Source organism: Tetrao urogallus, assembly GCF_951394365.1.
Source record: "Tetrao urogallus genome assembly, chromosome: 4".
NCBI lineage: Eukaryota > Metazoa > Chordata > Aves > Galliformes > Phasianidae > Tetrao > Tetrao urogallus.
Window position 1 is genome coordinate 40,858,616 of NC_136817.1, and position 13,744 is coordinate 40,872,359.

Here is a 13,744-nt window from a genome sequence, read left to right on the forward strand (position 1 = left end):
TTCCAATAAGGGATATAAGTCAGCTATCAGCTCTACAATAATAAAGCTTTAATAAAATTTAATGAAAATACATCCTTGATCTGGGGACCAAAGCTCCATTTTCAAATGTGAGCAGCCAAGAAAATTGGGGGAGGTATTTAGGATTTTCCTTGGCAGTTTTCCTGAAGTGCTGTAGCGCTGAACCAGAAGTAGCCTGTTGCCTATGGGAAAATTCATCCCTAAATTAGGCTTAGATCTGATTTGGAAAGCCAGCAGAGAAGTGAGGCTTCTAAAGGCATTCGGCATCCCTGTTATGTAGCACACACCCATTTTTTTTTAATCCTATGCAGTGCTTATCTGCACCTTTTAGGCATTTGAACTACCTCTATGAGCATTGCTTTGCTGTTTCTGAAAACACCATTTAAAAATCTGCCTTCTAGTTCAGTTACATTATGGCACCTTACATGCCACATCCCACAGATTTTAGTCATCCAGCATCTAAAAATAAGTCCAAGACTGCAAAAACTACATAAGATTCTTTAAGAATTGCCTATAGTTAGATAAAATCTTCATAGCTGATCTCTGTGGTACCTGTAACTTGGTCTTGTGTTAGGGATACAGAGTTTGCACAGTATTACTGAATCTCACTATTGCATAAGATTACTCATCCAAATACGGAATAACTGATACTCTGTTCCTCATTTATCGCAACAAGAACTGAGTAGTAGGTGTTACTGCTGGTAAGAAGCAGGACAGAGGCTGCAGAAGATGAACTCAGATGGACTTCAGAAGACTAATATTACATTATGCAAATATTAACCATGAAAAAAAAAAGCAGTAACTTACATAATAGTTTTAAATGAAGGTAAGTCTCAGGAAGCACATCAGATGCTTAGTCCTCCGGTGACACCTACGGGGCAAACATGCAATTCATCCAGCTCCTTGTCAAGACTGATACAGAAGGTGGTCTGCTGAGGAAGGCAAAGGGCTTTTTCCACAGAAATTTCACAGGGAGCTGGACTGAAAAATATTTAATAGCTGAGCTGTTAATCAGTAGGTACTTAGACAACTGGTCATTAATAGCATCTCACTGTCACTGAAAATGGCATTCATATCCAAGAAATAACAACTTCATCATCCATTGCTATGCAGAGACCCACTCCTCTAAGGCACTGCATCCAGCCAGTTATCACTTCAGTAAAAGCAACCTCCAGCAAAATTTCTTCCAGATCGTGATTTCCAGCTTTTTAGACACCTATTACAGTAGTAAGTATGCAGGCAGTAGAGTTCAATTCAGTTTGCTTAACCAGCTGCCAAAGACCAAATCTCTTCCTCAGCTTTATCCAAAAGGCACACACAGAAGAGCACTACTCGACTTTCACAAACTTGTCAGCTCATTGATTAAGTTTGCTATCCCCAACACTTGGCTTTGATCCACAGCCCTCATCAGCACCTTGCTTTCAGTCCAAGCTGCTAGCAGTCTGCTTATTCAACAGTTGACTCCACTCCAGCGTGCAGGTGGTGTCTAAGCAGATGTTTCCTGAACCAGCACCTCAGTTGGAGCCTGTTAACCAAGAGGAAGACAAACAAAGCCTCTCATTTTGACATGTGGATCGCTGAGAACTCAGACTACCTTACCTAATCCTGTTAGCCCAGTTGAAATAACTCAGCACTTTTTCAAGAACCTATAAACACTTGTACATGTGTACACTACACTAGAGGGTGTGGAAGTCATTACAAAGAAAACAAGTTTTGTGGGTTTTTTTTTTTTTACCTAAACAGTACACATTGCAATCAGGGCTGCCAGTATTGCAAACATATTTGTTGAAAATGTACAGTGGTAGCTGTTGGATTTGTGAAGCTACAGCTTTAGCCTGGTTTATTTCCAGTTTAAGTATTTTGTAGCTTCACTTAATGCCTACAGTATTAAACATGTAAGCACATACATAAGCAATAATGATATAGCAAACATAAATAACAAAAATCATTTTCCTGCCCATCTGTCACCAAATCAGGCCTTTGTGAGGCAAGCCCACAGTTAAACTGTTGACTAAAGATTTCAGAGAGACAAGTGACTTTTCTGTGTACCCTTCACAAGTGCACTCCTTTAACCACCCAAAGAGGCTATCCTTGCTGTTAGAAGTACATAAGTATAAAACCCACCTCATGTCATTCTCCCACACAACACTCACCTACTTTTGTGGATGCTCTATTACTCCTCTGCTCCCAGGGACACGTGCTTATATTTGAAGGAAAACACACAAAAGTGATTCATGTACATATTTTGTGAAACATTAACTTTGAAAGACATTCTGTACTGGCCTAATTTATCTCTGATATATACATGACTAGTCATTAATTGCATCTATTTCTTTTTAGCGTCCAATTAGGACTCCAGCAGAGAAGGAAGAGATGCCTAATTAACAGAGGTAAGAGCATGTATACAAAAAAATACACAAGACATTATTTGTCATGGAAACTAATGCTTGTGGAAGTACTTTTCATCAGAGTTCATTCGCATAACAATAGAACGGAAGAGCATCTCGATCAGAGGTCTGATTTCACACACAAAAAAAGAAAACATAACCATCAGACATCCTGGTTTATATTAGAAATTATTCTGTCGGGCTTTAACCTGTTCTGACAGCATGGCAAACATGCAAGTAGTTAGTTCTCTAAAAGGCTGAAAGCTATGATAGACTGTAGCCCTACATGCAGAATGTACATGCATGTCAAACATACTCAATATTTAATAAGTTGTATAGGTGGAAAAATGTTGTATAGAGTCGTACAGAAATGCTGATTAATCTGAAGACTAAAGGTCATTTTAGTGCTAGAAAACTTCCCTGTGGTGAGATGTTCTCCCTGAACAGCAGGATTTCCTGATGATTCTGTTACCGATTTTGGCTGTCTTACTTTTTGGCATCTAATAAGATCTGGAATAGTTTGTTTTGTTATTATTTTCTACCTATGTCTTTCTATGTATAATCACATAGCAGTTTAAAACTGTATGTATACCTTTCAGTGAAATTCATCATTAGGCTTGCTGCTAAGAAATAAGAGTAAATAAATGTTTTAGAGTAATCATCATTTTTGCTTGTTTACTGTATAATTTTAATCAGTTCTGTTTTCAGACTCTGTTCTGAGAACAGTTACCAGAAACTGAAGTCAGCTCAGCAGCTGAGGCTGTAGGCAGACTTCAAGAATTATCTTGTATTTATTCTGAGCATGGGAACATAGTGAAATAATCACCTGGTAAATTTACTTTGATAATCCCTCATTTATTGACAATGATGAATGGATGTTGTTATAAGTTTAAGGCCAAGAGCAAGAATGCCTGCATCTTTTTTAGCATGTCTACAAGTCTTGTTCTTGAGATCTTTATAAATTCAAGGTACCTTGATTTTCACAGGCTCTGGATTTCTTTGGTTTGCTGGTCTCCACAAGAACAGTCTGGACAGAGCAGCTCCAAGAGTTGTTATTTTCTTCTTCAGCTTCCTTGCTTTATTTCAGATAAGTTTAGAACTTGGTAGGAATACTGAAAATTTCAAAATAAGTTTCAGTTATGAGCAGTATTTTGCACTGTTTGAGTTATAAAAGGGACCGAGTGTGATTTGTTCACAACAACAGAATGATACAACTTATCCCTGAGAAGAAATGTAATAAAGGTTGTGAATCAAATTAACTAATTATTTGCTTTTCCAACTTTTCCAAGTCTGGAGAATGATATGTTTTATCAATTGTAGCATTGGGGATTTTTGGTAGCACTGAAAATGGATACCCTTCAGTGAGGTCTTTCCTGCCACTCTTTTCCACGTACAAAGGAGGGGTCGTCTCTCCCAGTGAGAACTGTATTTCTCTCTCTCATTACTGGAGTACAGTGCCACTGTAAAACAGGTACCTCCTTTCCTGCTGCTTATCCTCTAACAGTTATTTGTTCAAGTTTCTCCATAATTCTCATAAAACTAAAAATACCAGTCCTCTGACATGACCTGAAAATGAAAGGAATTGTCGATGCCTCTTCAAGAGGCAGCTCAACTCCAAATGTGGTTTTGCATTATGGCTGTTCCTTTGAGTAGAGCTACACCAAATGGCTAAAAAAAAAGTTCTGAAGCTGGACAAAATTGTTAACAACTTAGTAACAGCAGAGGTGCTTGTAAGCTGCAGATTGCTGATGTGAGATGAATTGTTCATAGAAGCATGTGGAATTATCCCTGAAATTAGAATAGGTGGTCGCTGTCAATTTTAGAAGGTGAATTGCATGTGGGAAAACCTGGAAAATACAGTTTATCTCTCACATTCTGTACATTGTTCTTGTGAATTCTCCAAATTCAGAGGATCTCTGCTTCTACAAATAGGCCTCTGTAGCTTTCTTCTGTCTTCTGTCTTCATACTGGTACAGGGACACGATAGTACAACAGCACTGAGGATGCTGCTGGTTGAAATGCAAAACATTTACATAGGGGCTCACACACCAAAGCTGTAAAGAAGCAGAATAGCCCTGGTACGTTGGGTTTGAGGATTTTTCCTTCCTCCTTTACCTCACTCACAGGAAGATCGGCTTAACAGAAAAACAACAAGGTTTAAGAGGGAGTGTTCATTTACCTGCATGGACCAGAAAACTTGTGTGTTTATGGTGAAGTTCAGAAGTCTTCTGAGAAACCATGTTTGACGTTTATAGTATCAGTGTCCTCCCTCAAAGTAATGAGAACATTCAGTGTGTACAGTGCCTGGGAGGACTGGACCATTCCTGAAAGAAATAAATCAGTTAAAAGTTAAAATCTGTGGAAAAAAAAAAAGTTGTCTGTTAGCAGTCTAATACCAATTCCTACTGATGTATTTTCTTATGAGAAGTTGTAGGGGAATCTGAGTGTTTAATTACTGCAAACCGTCAACTACTGCATTTCTATTGCTAACATCCTGATTTTCCAAACAAACAACGATGCAGAAGCTCTTGGTTATTTAACCACTCAGCCCATCATACCTTTTGATCCAGGAGGTGGACTGCAAGGTTGAGTTTCTCATGCTCATTTCAACCACTACTATGTTCAATCTTATTCAAAAAGAAAAAAAGAAAGAAGTCCATTCAGTCATGAACATTATTCATTACTTCTTACAGCACAGCTCTTCAGCCAGCTGTGCATCACTTTCCCCCGTCTGGCACGCCGTGTGGCTGCACCTCAAGAGGCTCTGGTGCTGGCACACAGCACAGCAATGCTCTGTGCTCTCTGCAGCACCAGCATTGTGGGATCTCTCACCTGGGCCAGCTCTGGAAGAAGTTCTCTATCACTTAAAGCAAATGAGTACGATTTCTTATGAAGTCAGCACTGAATTTCAGTCTGTCTTTGCCAACTTTTTTGTCCACATGACAGCTGAAGAAATATATATATATATATATATATATATATATATATATTGCATGCTTTGATTGCTTTCAAACTGATTAATTTTTCCATTGTTAAGTAGATTTTATACATCAAAGAGGAAGAGAATGAAAAGTTAAAGATTATGACTATATAGAGATTATATGCAAAATTTAGTTTTTACTTTCCATTAGAACGTTTTTGTATAAACTTTATGGAAACTTTATTTCCATAGGAATAAAAATTGTGAGTTTTAACACATATAGACAAAAATGAAACTAATTTTCTAAAGTAAAACTGTACAAATTTAAAATGTAAATCAGTACTAATTATGTACTACTGCATTAAAGTAATTAAAATAATTGTATTTAAAGGAAAGTGTTTTGTCTAATAAATTAAGATCAAGCCATACCCAGAATAAACCAAAAAGATTCTTGAAGTGAAGACACAAAATAGAGTTCATGAGTAGAATAGTCTGCATTTATGCAGTGAAATACTCCATTAAGTGAGCGTGTGATGATACAGGAGCATGTGAAAAGGTTTGCTGATACACACAAGAGAAGAAAATGAACACACATCCAACTTGGAGAGGGTATAAAAGAATATTTGATCTTTTAACTAGTAGCTTACAGAGACTTCTCCAACCCTTGTTATCTGAGCTTTCTGGAAACAGTATTAAAAAGCAGCCAGATGTACTACTGTCCCAGAAAGCCTCACAGAGATCATAATCTTTCCCCTCCTCTCAGTTGCTTGTTATTCACTTGTTATTCACTGACATCTTTAGGAACCCAAGATTTTCAAAGCAAGCTCCACATCAGGCATACTATAAAAGACTTAAGAGTTTTGATAGGAAAAACTTTATAATCAGAAACCTTCAAATTATGTACAACTTCTGATCCCTGGCTACATGTTAAAGTGACCAAAATTTGGAAGGTGGGGGGGGGATGAGTGGTGGTGGATTTGATGTTCAGACTTATGAGCCTTGAGGGTCGTATTTCCTCCATTTCAATCACTAACTTACTGTGCCAAGAACCATTACAAATAAAAGCAAGCCAAAAAGACATTATTGGGATTTTATAATAATGAGAGAATCTTGCCGAGGAGCATTAGTGTCCACATATGGTTTTAGGCTAATTAAAATTCTATTTTAAATGGGCTGATTAAACATTTTCAGGAAATTATCTGTTCTCTGGGGAAACCTCCCATTTCTGTGAGGAGCACTCCCACAAACACTGCAGATGTACTGTTATGAAGTTATAAATATTCAGTGACTGCTGTATCAACACAGCAGCACAGCTTTGTATTCTGTACGAAGACTTCTCTTGAGCTGCTTGAGCCACAGCAAAAGCCTTGAAATGTAGAATGCCTTCCACATCTGGAATTACAGCCAGTGCCTATGACCTGAGGAACCTGGCCATGTGAACATGGAGTGAGTGGGATATATTACTTGAAAAACTTAAATGCATATAATCTGCTTTTTTTTTTTTTCCCCTCTTAAGCAGTATCTCTTAAAAAAAAAAAAAAAAAAAAAAAGTGTTCACATTCTTATAAAGCTAGCTAGTCAGAGCATCCTCCAGCAATAACTTCCAAAGAGGCCAAACATAAATTGAAGAAAAGAATACAAACCATGAAACGTGTTGGTTTACTTCTGATGCTTGTTGTTTGCTTCCATGGCAAAGGAGATGAAGGAACAGTGCTGGGGTCAGTCTTCTTGGTCCTCCAGGCAGGATCTGGGTCCACTCCATACTACTACGTGAGAGGCAACGGCTTCTTTGTCCCAGTAAGAAGGCAGCTGGGAATCATTGAGATTTGGGGTCAGTGGTAAGAAACTAGAAAACTTTATAAAGTTACATCAAGGAAATTTTAGAGGTTTCCTGGCAGACAAACTGGGAACCATCAAAACCCCAAAGCTGTAATTCCCAATCAGGGAAAGCAAACAAAGTGTGCTCTGTCTTTTGTACATAGAAAAATTTGGATATATGATGTGTGGTACACAATATTCCACAACTTTCCACCCAGGGTGATTGAGGATTGCCCATAACAAAGCACCTCATTTTCTGCTTTTGCTGCTTCATAGAAGTTTAGATGTGAGTGTACCACTACAGCAGTGCCAGTGTTACAGGCAGCTTCCTGTTCCAAGTCCAGCAGCTGGAAACACAACCAGGGAATTCCTTGTTCCTATAAATTTAAGCACAGAAGAAGCTATTGTTACTTGGTACTAACAATCAAGTTTTTAGAAATTTAAAGGCCAAATTCAACCCTCAAGAAGCACGCTAAAGCCTCAATACCATAGATGAGATGTAAAGAACAAAAAAGCTCCAGTAATCCTTCAACAGGAAGGGCAGGAGGCACAGGCACCTCACATTTTTCATCAGTGAAGCATTTGTTTGTAGGGAATTTTCACAAGCGAGCTCCAGCTCCCAAAGACACTGACAAATGGCAGGGAGCCCTCCCAGCCAGCACAAACACTTCTCTTTTTTAATCTCCCCATAATTTCCTAAGGCAACGTCATTTTCAGGCAGCAAGTGCAGGGAGCATCTGACGGACACCATGTCTCACTGTTGCACGATAGAAGTATAATAACAGTAATATTTAAAAAAGCTAAAGCTGTCACTGAGATGACTTTAATCTTGAGCCCTGATGTGCAAAAAGCAATAGCATTTCCAACTGCTGCAGCTGGGACTGCTACTTGTGCCTCTGCCGCAGAAGTACAGCCATGCCACAGAATGCAGGTAGGTCACAAAAGATCCAAAAAAACAACGAGGAAGATACACAGTGTCATTTTAGGGAAGAAATACTTTTTTGCCAAGGCTCATCACTAAGACATTCTGACAGAAAGGAACTTCTGAAGTTCTGATAACCAAATGTGCATTACTAACAGGAAACAGCAAAGAGCCTCATCTTAGCAGCGCATGAGCAGTGAACTAAATCACAGGAACCTAAAAGCCCAGCTGACATAAGATTCCTGTTGCAGGTGCTCTGCAACGTTATCTTCATTGTAAGCTAAAAGATTCAGTAACTGACCAATCAGCAACACAAGACCAGTCTTCCCTTCCAGCTGTCAGTGTATATTCCGTAAGCTCAACCAGTAATCTATATTCAACTGAAGTATTTTAAGCATGATAACATGCAAGAGAAAGAAAACAATACAAGCAGGTTCTCAGTGACCGCTGACCTCACAGGGACATAGATGGCTCTGCTGGGATGCACCTTGCTGCAGGAGAGGTTGTACCAAACCATCGCTGCTCCTTTGCCACTGCCTGGGAGGTAACCTATGGCTCAGACACAGCGTGCCGTCCACAAGGGTGCAGTGTGACCTTGCTGGATGCTTACCCTACGAGCAGCGCAGCAACAATAGTGGGAAACAGCAGAACAAGGTGTCCTGCTTTTGTTTTATCAAAGAACTTATAACGCTTGCAGGAATTTACGAATCTCCTGCATCATATTTCAGTCTTTGTTGGAGATTTCTACCACGAGAAGAGCAGGAGCAAATTATAAGAGCTGCCCTGACAGTCCTGGAGGGGCTGTTAATGCAGCAGCACGGAGCCTTGCAGGCCAACTGCCTGTCCCCTTTGTGTGCCTAGCCAACGTTCAGCCCCACCAACTTCAGCCTTCCCACAGCAACTACTCAGAGGTCACTCACTCCAGAAACAGTTCCACAATGAGCCATCCCCAGTGAGGTTTTAGGATGGATTCTGCTTCACTTCAGTGTTGATACATTAGGATCAAAAACAGAGCTACATGAAGAGAGAAGGAAAGTTTAGTGGAGACAGAAAATAGTCCTGTGAAGTGACGGCCACCTGGTCTTCCTAGTACCAGAAAGCAGACAACAGCCTATTTCACCATGACCACCAGCACTCAACAACTGTTAGAAAAGCTTGGATGAGCCGCTTCTTACAGACAGCACAGCCCAGGAGTGGAGCACTCAGATCTCAGCACTCCCCTTCACAGTGCCCCACACACAGACAGCAGAGGTTCCACGTGGGCAACAAACCACGGGAAGAGAGCACCCGGCACGGACACCTCTGTTTGGTATGGTCAGCTGTGCCAAGCAGAATTCCAAAGTGAAAAATACACGTGTTTAGCTGCGCTTGTTTGCAGACACAAGTGGAACAAGATGTGCTTGCACAGGATATCTAAGCCACATCATTGCCTGAACGAATAAAATCATGTGAGGAGAACCTCTACCAGCAAGAATTAAGCTTACCACTGCCACCTATGCAGAGCATGCATCTACCTGCTGAAAGGATGGGAAGGAAGAATCACAAGAGCATAATCCATCTCTTGTGGGAAAAATGACTGAAGATCTTCTACTTTTCAGCATGAGATGGAAGTAAGAGCAGAGCAAAAGGAAAGAAAGAGAAGGCAGCATTCCATTCTGATCATTTCACTACACATCATTTCTTATTTTCTCCCGCGCACCTAAAGTGGAAGTTTACAAGGCATGAACACGCTGTGAGAGGAGTCTTGTAGGAAAGATGCACCAAAAAACACTCAGCAAGACTATCTATCCTCAGGTACCTTCTGTTGGTATCTCCTGCTGAGTGAGGGTGAGCAACAAGCTCCCTTCCTGTCACACAGTATGTGGTACCTCAATTTTTATATATATTTAGCAGAAGTTGCATTAACAACATCCTCCATTCCAACTGTTGATCTGAATTCAGTCCCATTTCTTTTGCCCATTTTACATATGGATGTCACGTTTGCATCTCATCATATGCCTTGCAAGAATACGTGCTATAAACAAAACTGCACACTAGAGGAATGAAGTAAAAACATATATACCATTTTCAGAATTAAGGTGAAAGCAGGATTCTAACAACAGGAGCTCTCTAGAGCTCAAGCTGGTCTCCCAGTTTAGCCTTAGAGAAAGCTGCACTTCTACTTCTGCCATCCCCACCCCACCAGGCAACAGCTCCATCAAAACAGCAAGAAACACTTCCTGCAGCCAATGCTGCACAACCCAACTGCTTGGCCTTGCCTTGCAGCAGCATGGTGTAAAGCAAGGTAAATGCATAGTTAGTGGATGCAAAACAGGCTTCCTTCCCCACTGAAACAAGATGGCTTAACCCCTGCATGGGACCCAGGGCCTACATACCCCTTGTGCTTAGAAGATCTCTTCACATTTCCTTTCCACAGCAGCGACTGCATGACCATCAGTCTCCCTTCAGGATCACAGTTAGTTGGATGAAGGCTGAAACAGCGACAGATTCCTGATGTTTCAATGGTAGGGAAAACATAGCTTCTCATCTGCAGCACTAAAGTTTTCAGACTGGAGATGTGCTAAGTTACCCAGGCCCAGTGGTCACTGTCACCCTGCCATCACTCATTTTGTAGAATGACTGGTTATAATTCATCGTTGAAGATGTCTAACTCACACCAAGTAACACAGATTAACAGTTCTAATTGCACAAACTCATAACTTAAAGTGAGGAAAAGCAGCAACGTGACCTGCACGGCTCATCTAGTTCCCATCCAGCTGGAGCTGAGCAAAGCCCCACCAAGTTATGCACAGCTATGGCAGGCTCATTTCAGCAGCCCCCTTACACTTCAGCAAAATAGCAGTACGAAATGTAACTGCATTCCTGAAAAGTCACATGGACTGAATTATGTCCAGGAGAGCGTGTGCCTATTGCTTTGGTACCAATGCAGATTGAGAGGAAGCTGCCATGCCCCTGGGAGAGCACAGCTCACTGCTTTGGTGCAGCCCAAAGGCTACAAATGAACTGGCCACCAAGAGCCAGTTGGGTATTTGCTTTGTTGTGTTGTTGTGTTTTGTGTTGCTGTTTTCCCCACTGCACACACAGCAGGCAGTAGGCATTTGACATATCATATTGTTTCCCAATTAGCATAAGTTAAAATCAAACCTAACGAGAGTAGATTGTGCTACTTCAAGCTATCTTCTCAGCTATGGGAAAGAATGCAAACCCTCAGCCCCAGAGATCTGCACCATGGATGCCTCTCTCCTGCTCTGCCCTGATCCAGTGCTGCATATCTGTGTAAAGCACCGCTCAACCACTCCCCCCTCCCATCTAATCTCAGTACATGCCTGGAGGAAGAGAAGGAATATCACCCCCACACACTTCTCCTCCTGCCCGGCTGCCCTCCCAGCTGGTATGAAGGATGCATCCATCTCCATGGCGAGGCAGCTAACACTGAGGGCTGAGGGTTTTAGTTTTAATCTCTTCCCTTAACCTTTCTGCATGTCCAGCTGCAACACAAAACCATCTCAGGAATGGAAAGCTCCCTTTTAACAGGAACAGGCCCCAGATACTGACAGCAAAACTGAACAAAGTGACTGTGTATCTGTTGTGCCTTGCTGATCAAACTCTTTGCTAAACGCTTCCGGCTTCAGGGTACTGGGGCACCCGAGTCAGTCATTCAGCTGCTCTCACTCCTTACTCAGAGGACTGCTGAGCACTCCTTACTCAGAGGGTGGTGAGGCACTGGAACAGGCTGCTCAGAGAGGTAGTGGATGTTACATCCCAGGCGGTGTTCAAGGCCAGGCCGGATGGGGCCCTGGGCAGCCTGCTCTAGTGGGTAGCAAACATGCCCACTGCAGGGAGGTTTGAACTGGATGATATCTGAGGTCCCTTCCAGCTCAAACCATTCTGCAATTCTATGAGTACCCAGCAGGGAGTTCAGCGAGATGTGCTGTGCCATGGGAGCTGCAGCACATTTGCTTAGGAAATGTGCTGCAGCTTGTTTTTTTAGGAAAAAAAGGAAAAACTACCCCTGAGATCATAGAAACAAAGACATGCACAAGACAAAACCAACCTGAATTCCCCTGGCTGGGGGAGTGAAAACTCCTCACTGCTCTTTGTGCTTGTGTACATCATTATAAGGAATGCATTACAGTGGTGGGCAAGCCAGCTTCAAGCCTCCTCCTTCCACCCACAGCTTCTGCTGCATTTACCTCTGTTCCATCACTCATTCACGCTCCCTCAGCCACTCACCCACATACACTCCTTGCTGACAGCACAGCTGCACACATGCATTCAGAGCTACAGGAACTGCCTTTGTAATTCTGGTATTGAGAGAACAAGCAGCAGGCTCTGAGGGGCTGTGCAGGACAGACCGCTGCAGGTGTATACCGCACACTCATGCAGTGTGCACTCATTCCAGCTAACTGATGCAAAACCTGACTGAAACTGAAACAGCCCCTAGGGGCTCTTTGCAAGAGCAAGTTCTGGCTAATTTTAGATCTGAGGCAGGATCAGTAACCATCAAATATGGGAAGTGGGGTTTTCAAAGAAGCTGAAGGCAGCTGAAATCAGTGAGAATGAGCTGTTTCTTTCATGTCCTCTTGAAGAGCTCAGCCCTGGCAGCCATGGCAAAGGCAGATCCCCACTGCAGTCTGCAGTGAGAGGCGATCCTGCTCCCCCAGCAGACCCCAGGTAGCCTGGAAACACCAGGGCAGATCACACCCTTCTTCCCAGGGGCAAACATGGCCTGCGTGCCCAGATGCACACTGACCTGGGGTTCAGGACAGGCTTCAGGACAACACTTCTGCCTCACAAAGCGATGAACATTGACCCAGCAGCGAGCTGTACTAACAGCCCTGCAAGTGCTATTCCAGGCTCCCAGAAGTCCACATTATGAACCTGGGTGTCACCAGCATGACATGATATATGCAATAGCAAAGGGAAGACGCAATGTGTCACAGACACAGAGCACAACAGCAGGAGCAGCACAGTTTCTGTACTTTGTCTTCATTATTTGACAGTTTGCCATCTCTCCAGGATGAAGCCTGCAACCCCTTATCAGCAATGTGCTCGGCTGATCACAGCAGCACAGACCACACTAGATTCTTCAGTAGCCAGAGTGTAACAACCCCCACTGTAGCTGCAGATTGGAAGTGCCACGTTAATCGATTTGGGTCTCAGGATAGAGGTGGGCTGCTTATGAATCACTGCACCTCAGTGCAGCAGAGGGACTGGATCACAACTCAGCCATATAACCAGCAGCACACGCCATACAGCAACACGATAAACAAAGCATGGACAAAAAGGCATTATCAGAAGAAGGCTTTCAACCCCAAATATATGAAACAAAGCTTCTAAATTACACAGGCCATTAAATAAATACACCAATCTCAAACATGGTGATTACCTGCTAGGGATACACTTCAAAATTTGCACTCATTTTAAATGAAACAAGGAGGAAAGTGAGGGATGGTCTCACTGTTACTGTGCAGCTGAGGGTCAGGCAGCAGGGCCTGCCATCACAGTGCAGCAATTGCCACACACAGCTTGATCCTACGTTGTTATTATGAGCCATTGTGCTTCTCCAGGGGCGTCACAGCGAGCGCTGTTGCCATCCCCCCACATGTTCCTGGAAGATCTGGTCCCTGCAGCTTGAATACTAGCAGGGTATGAAGGTATTAAGCTCTGAGATTCATC

At 42.3% G+C, this 13,744-nt stretch overlaps 1 protein-coding gene across 1 annotated transcript in view; it reads left to right on the plus strand.

Annotated features, from left to right (window-relative positions):
- BANK1 (B cell scaffold protein with ankyrin repeats 1) overlaps positions 1-13,405 on the plus strand; it is a gene marked incomplete at both ends in the record, with an annotated part of 129,443 nt that extends 116,038 nt beyond the window's left edge. The window contains 2 exons of the mRNA XM_079534123.1: positions 12,655-12,739; positions 13,069-13,405. Of these exons, the coding sequence (XP_079390249.1) occupies positions 12,655-12,739; positions 13,069-13,405 (422 nt within the window). The remainder of the gene's footprint in view (positions 1-12,654; positions 12,740-13,068) is intronic.
- Positions 13,406-13,744: the final 339 nt, after the last annotated feature.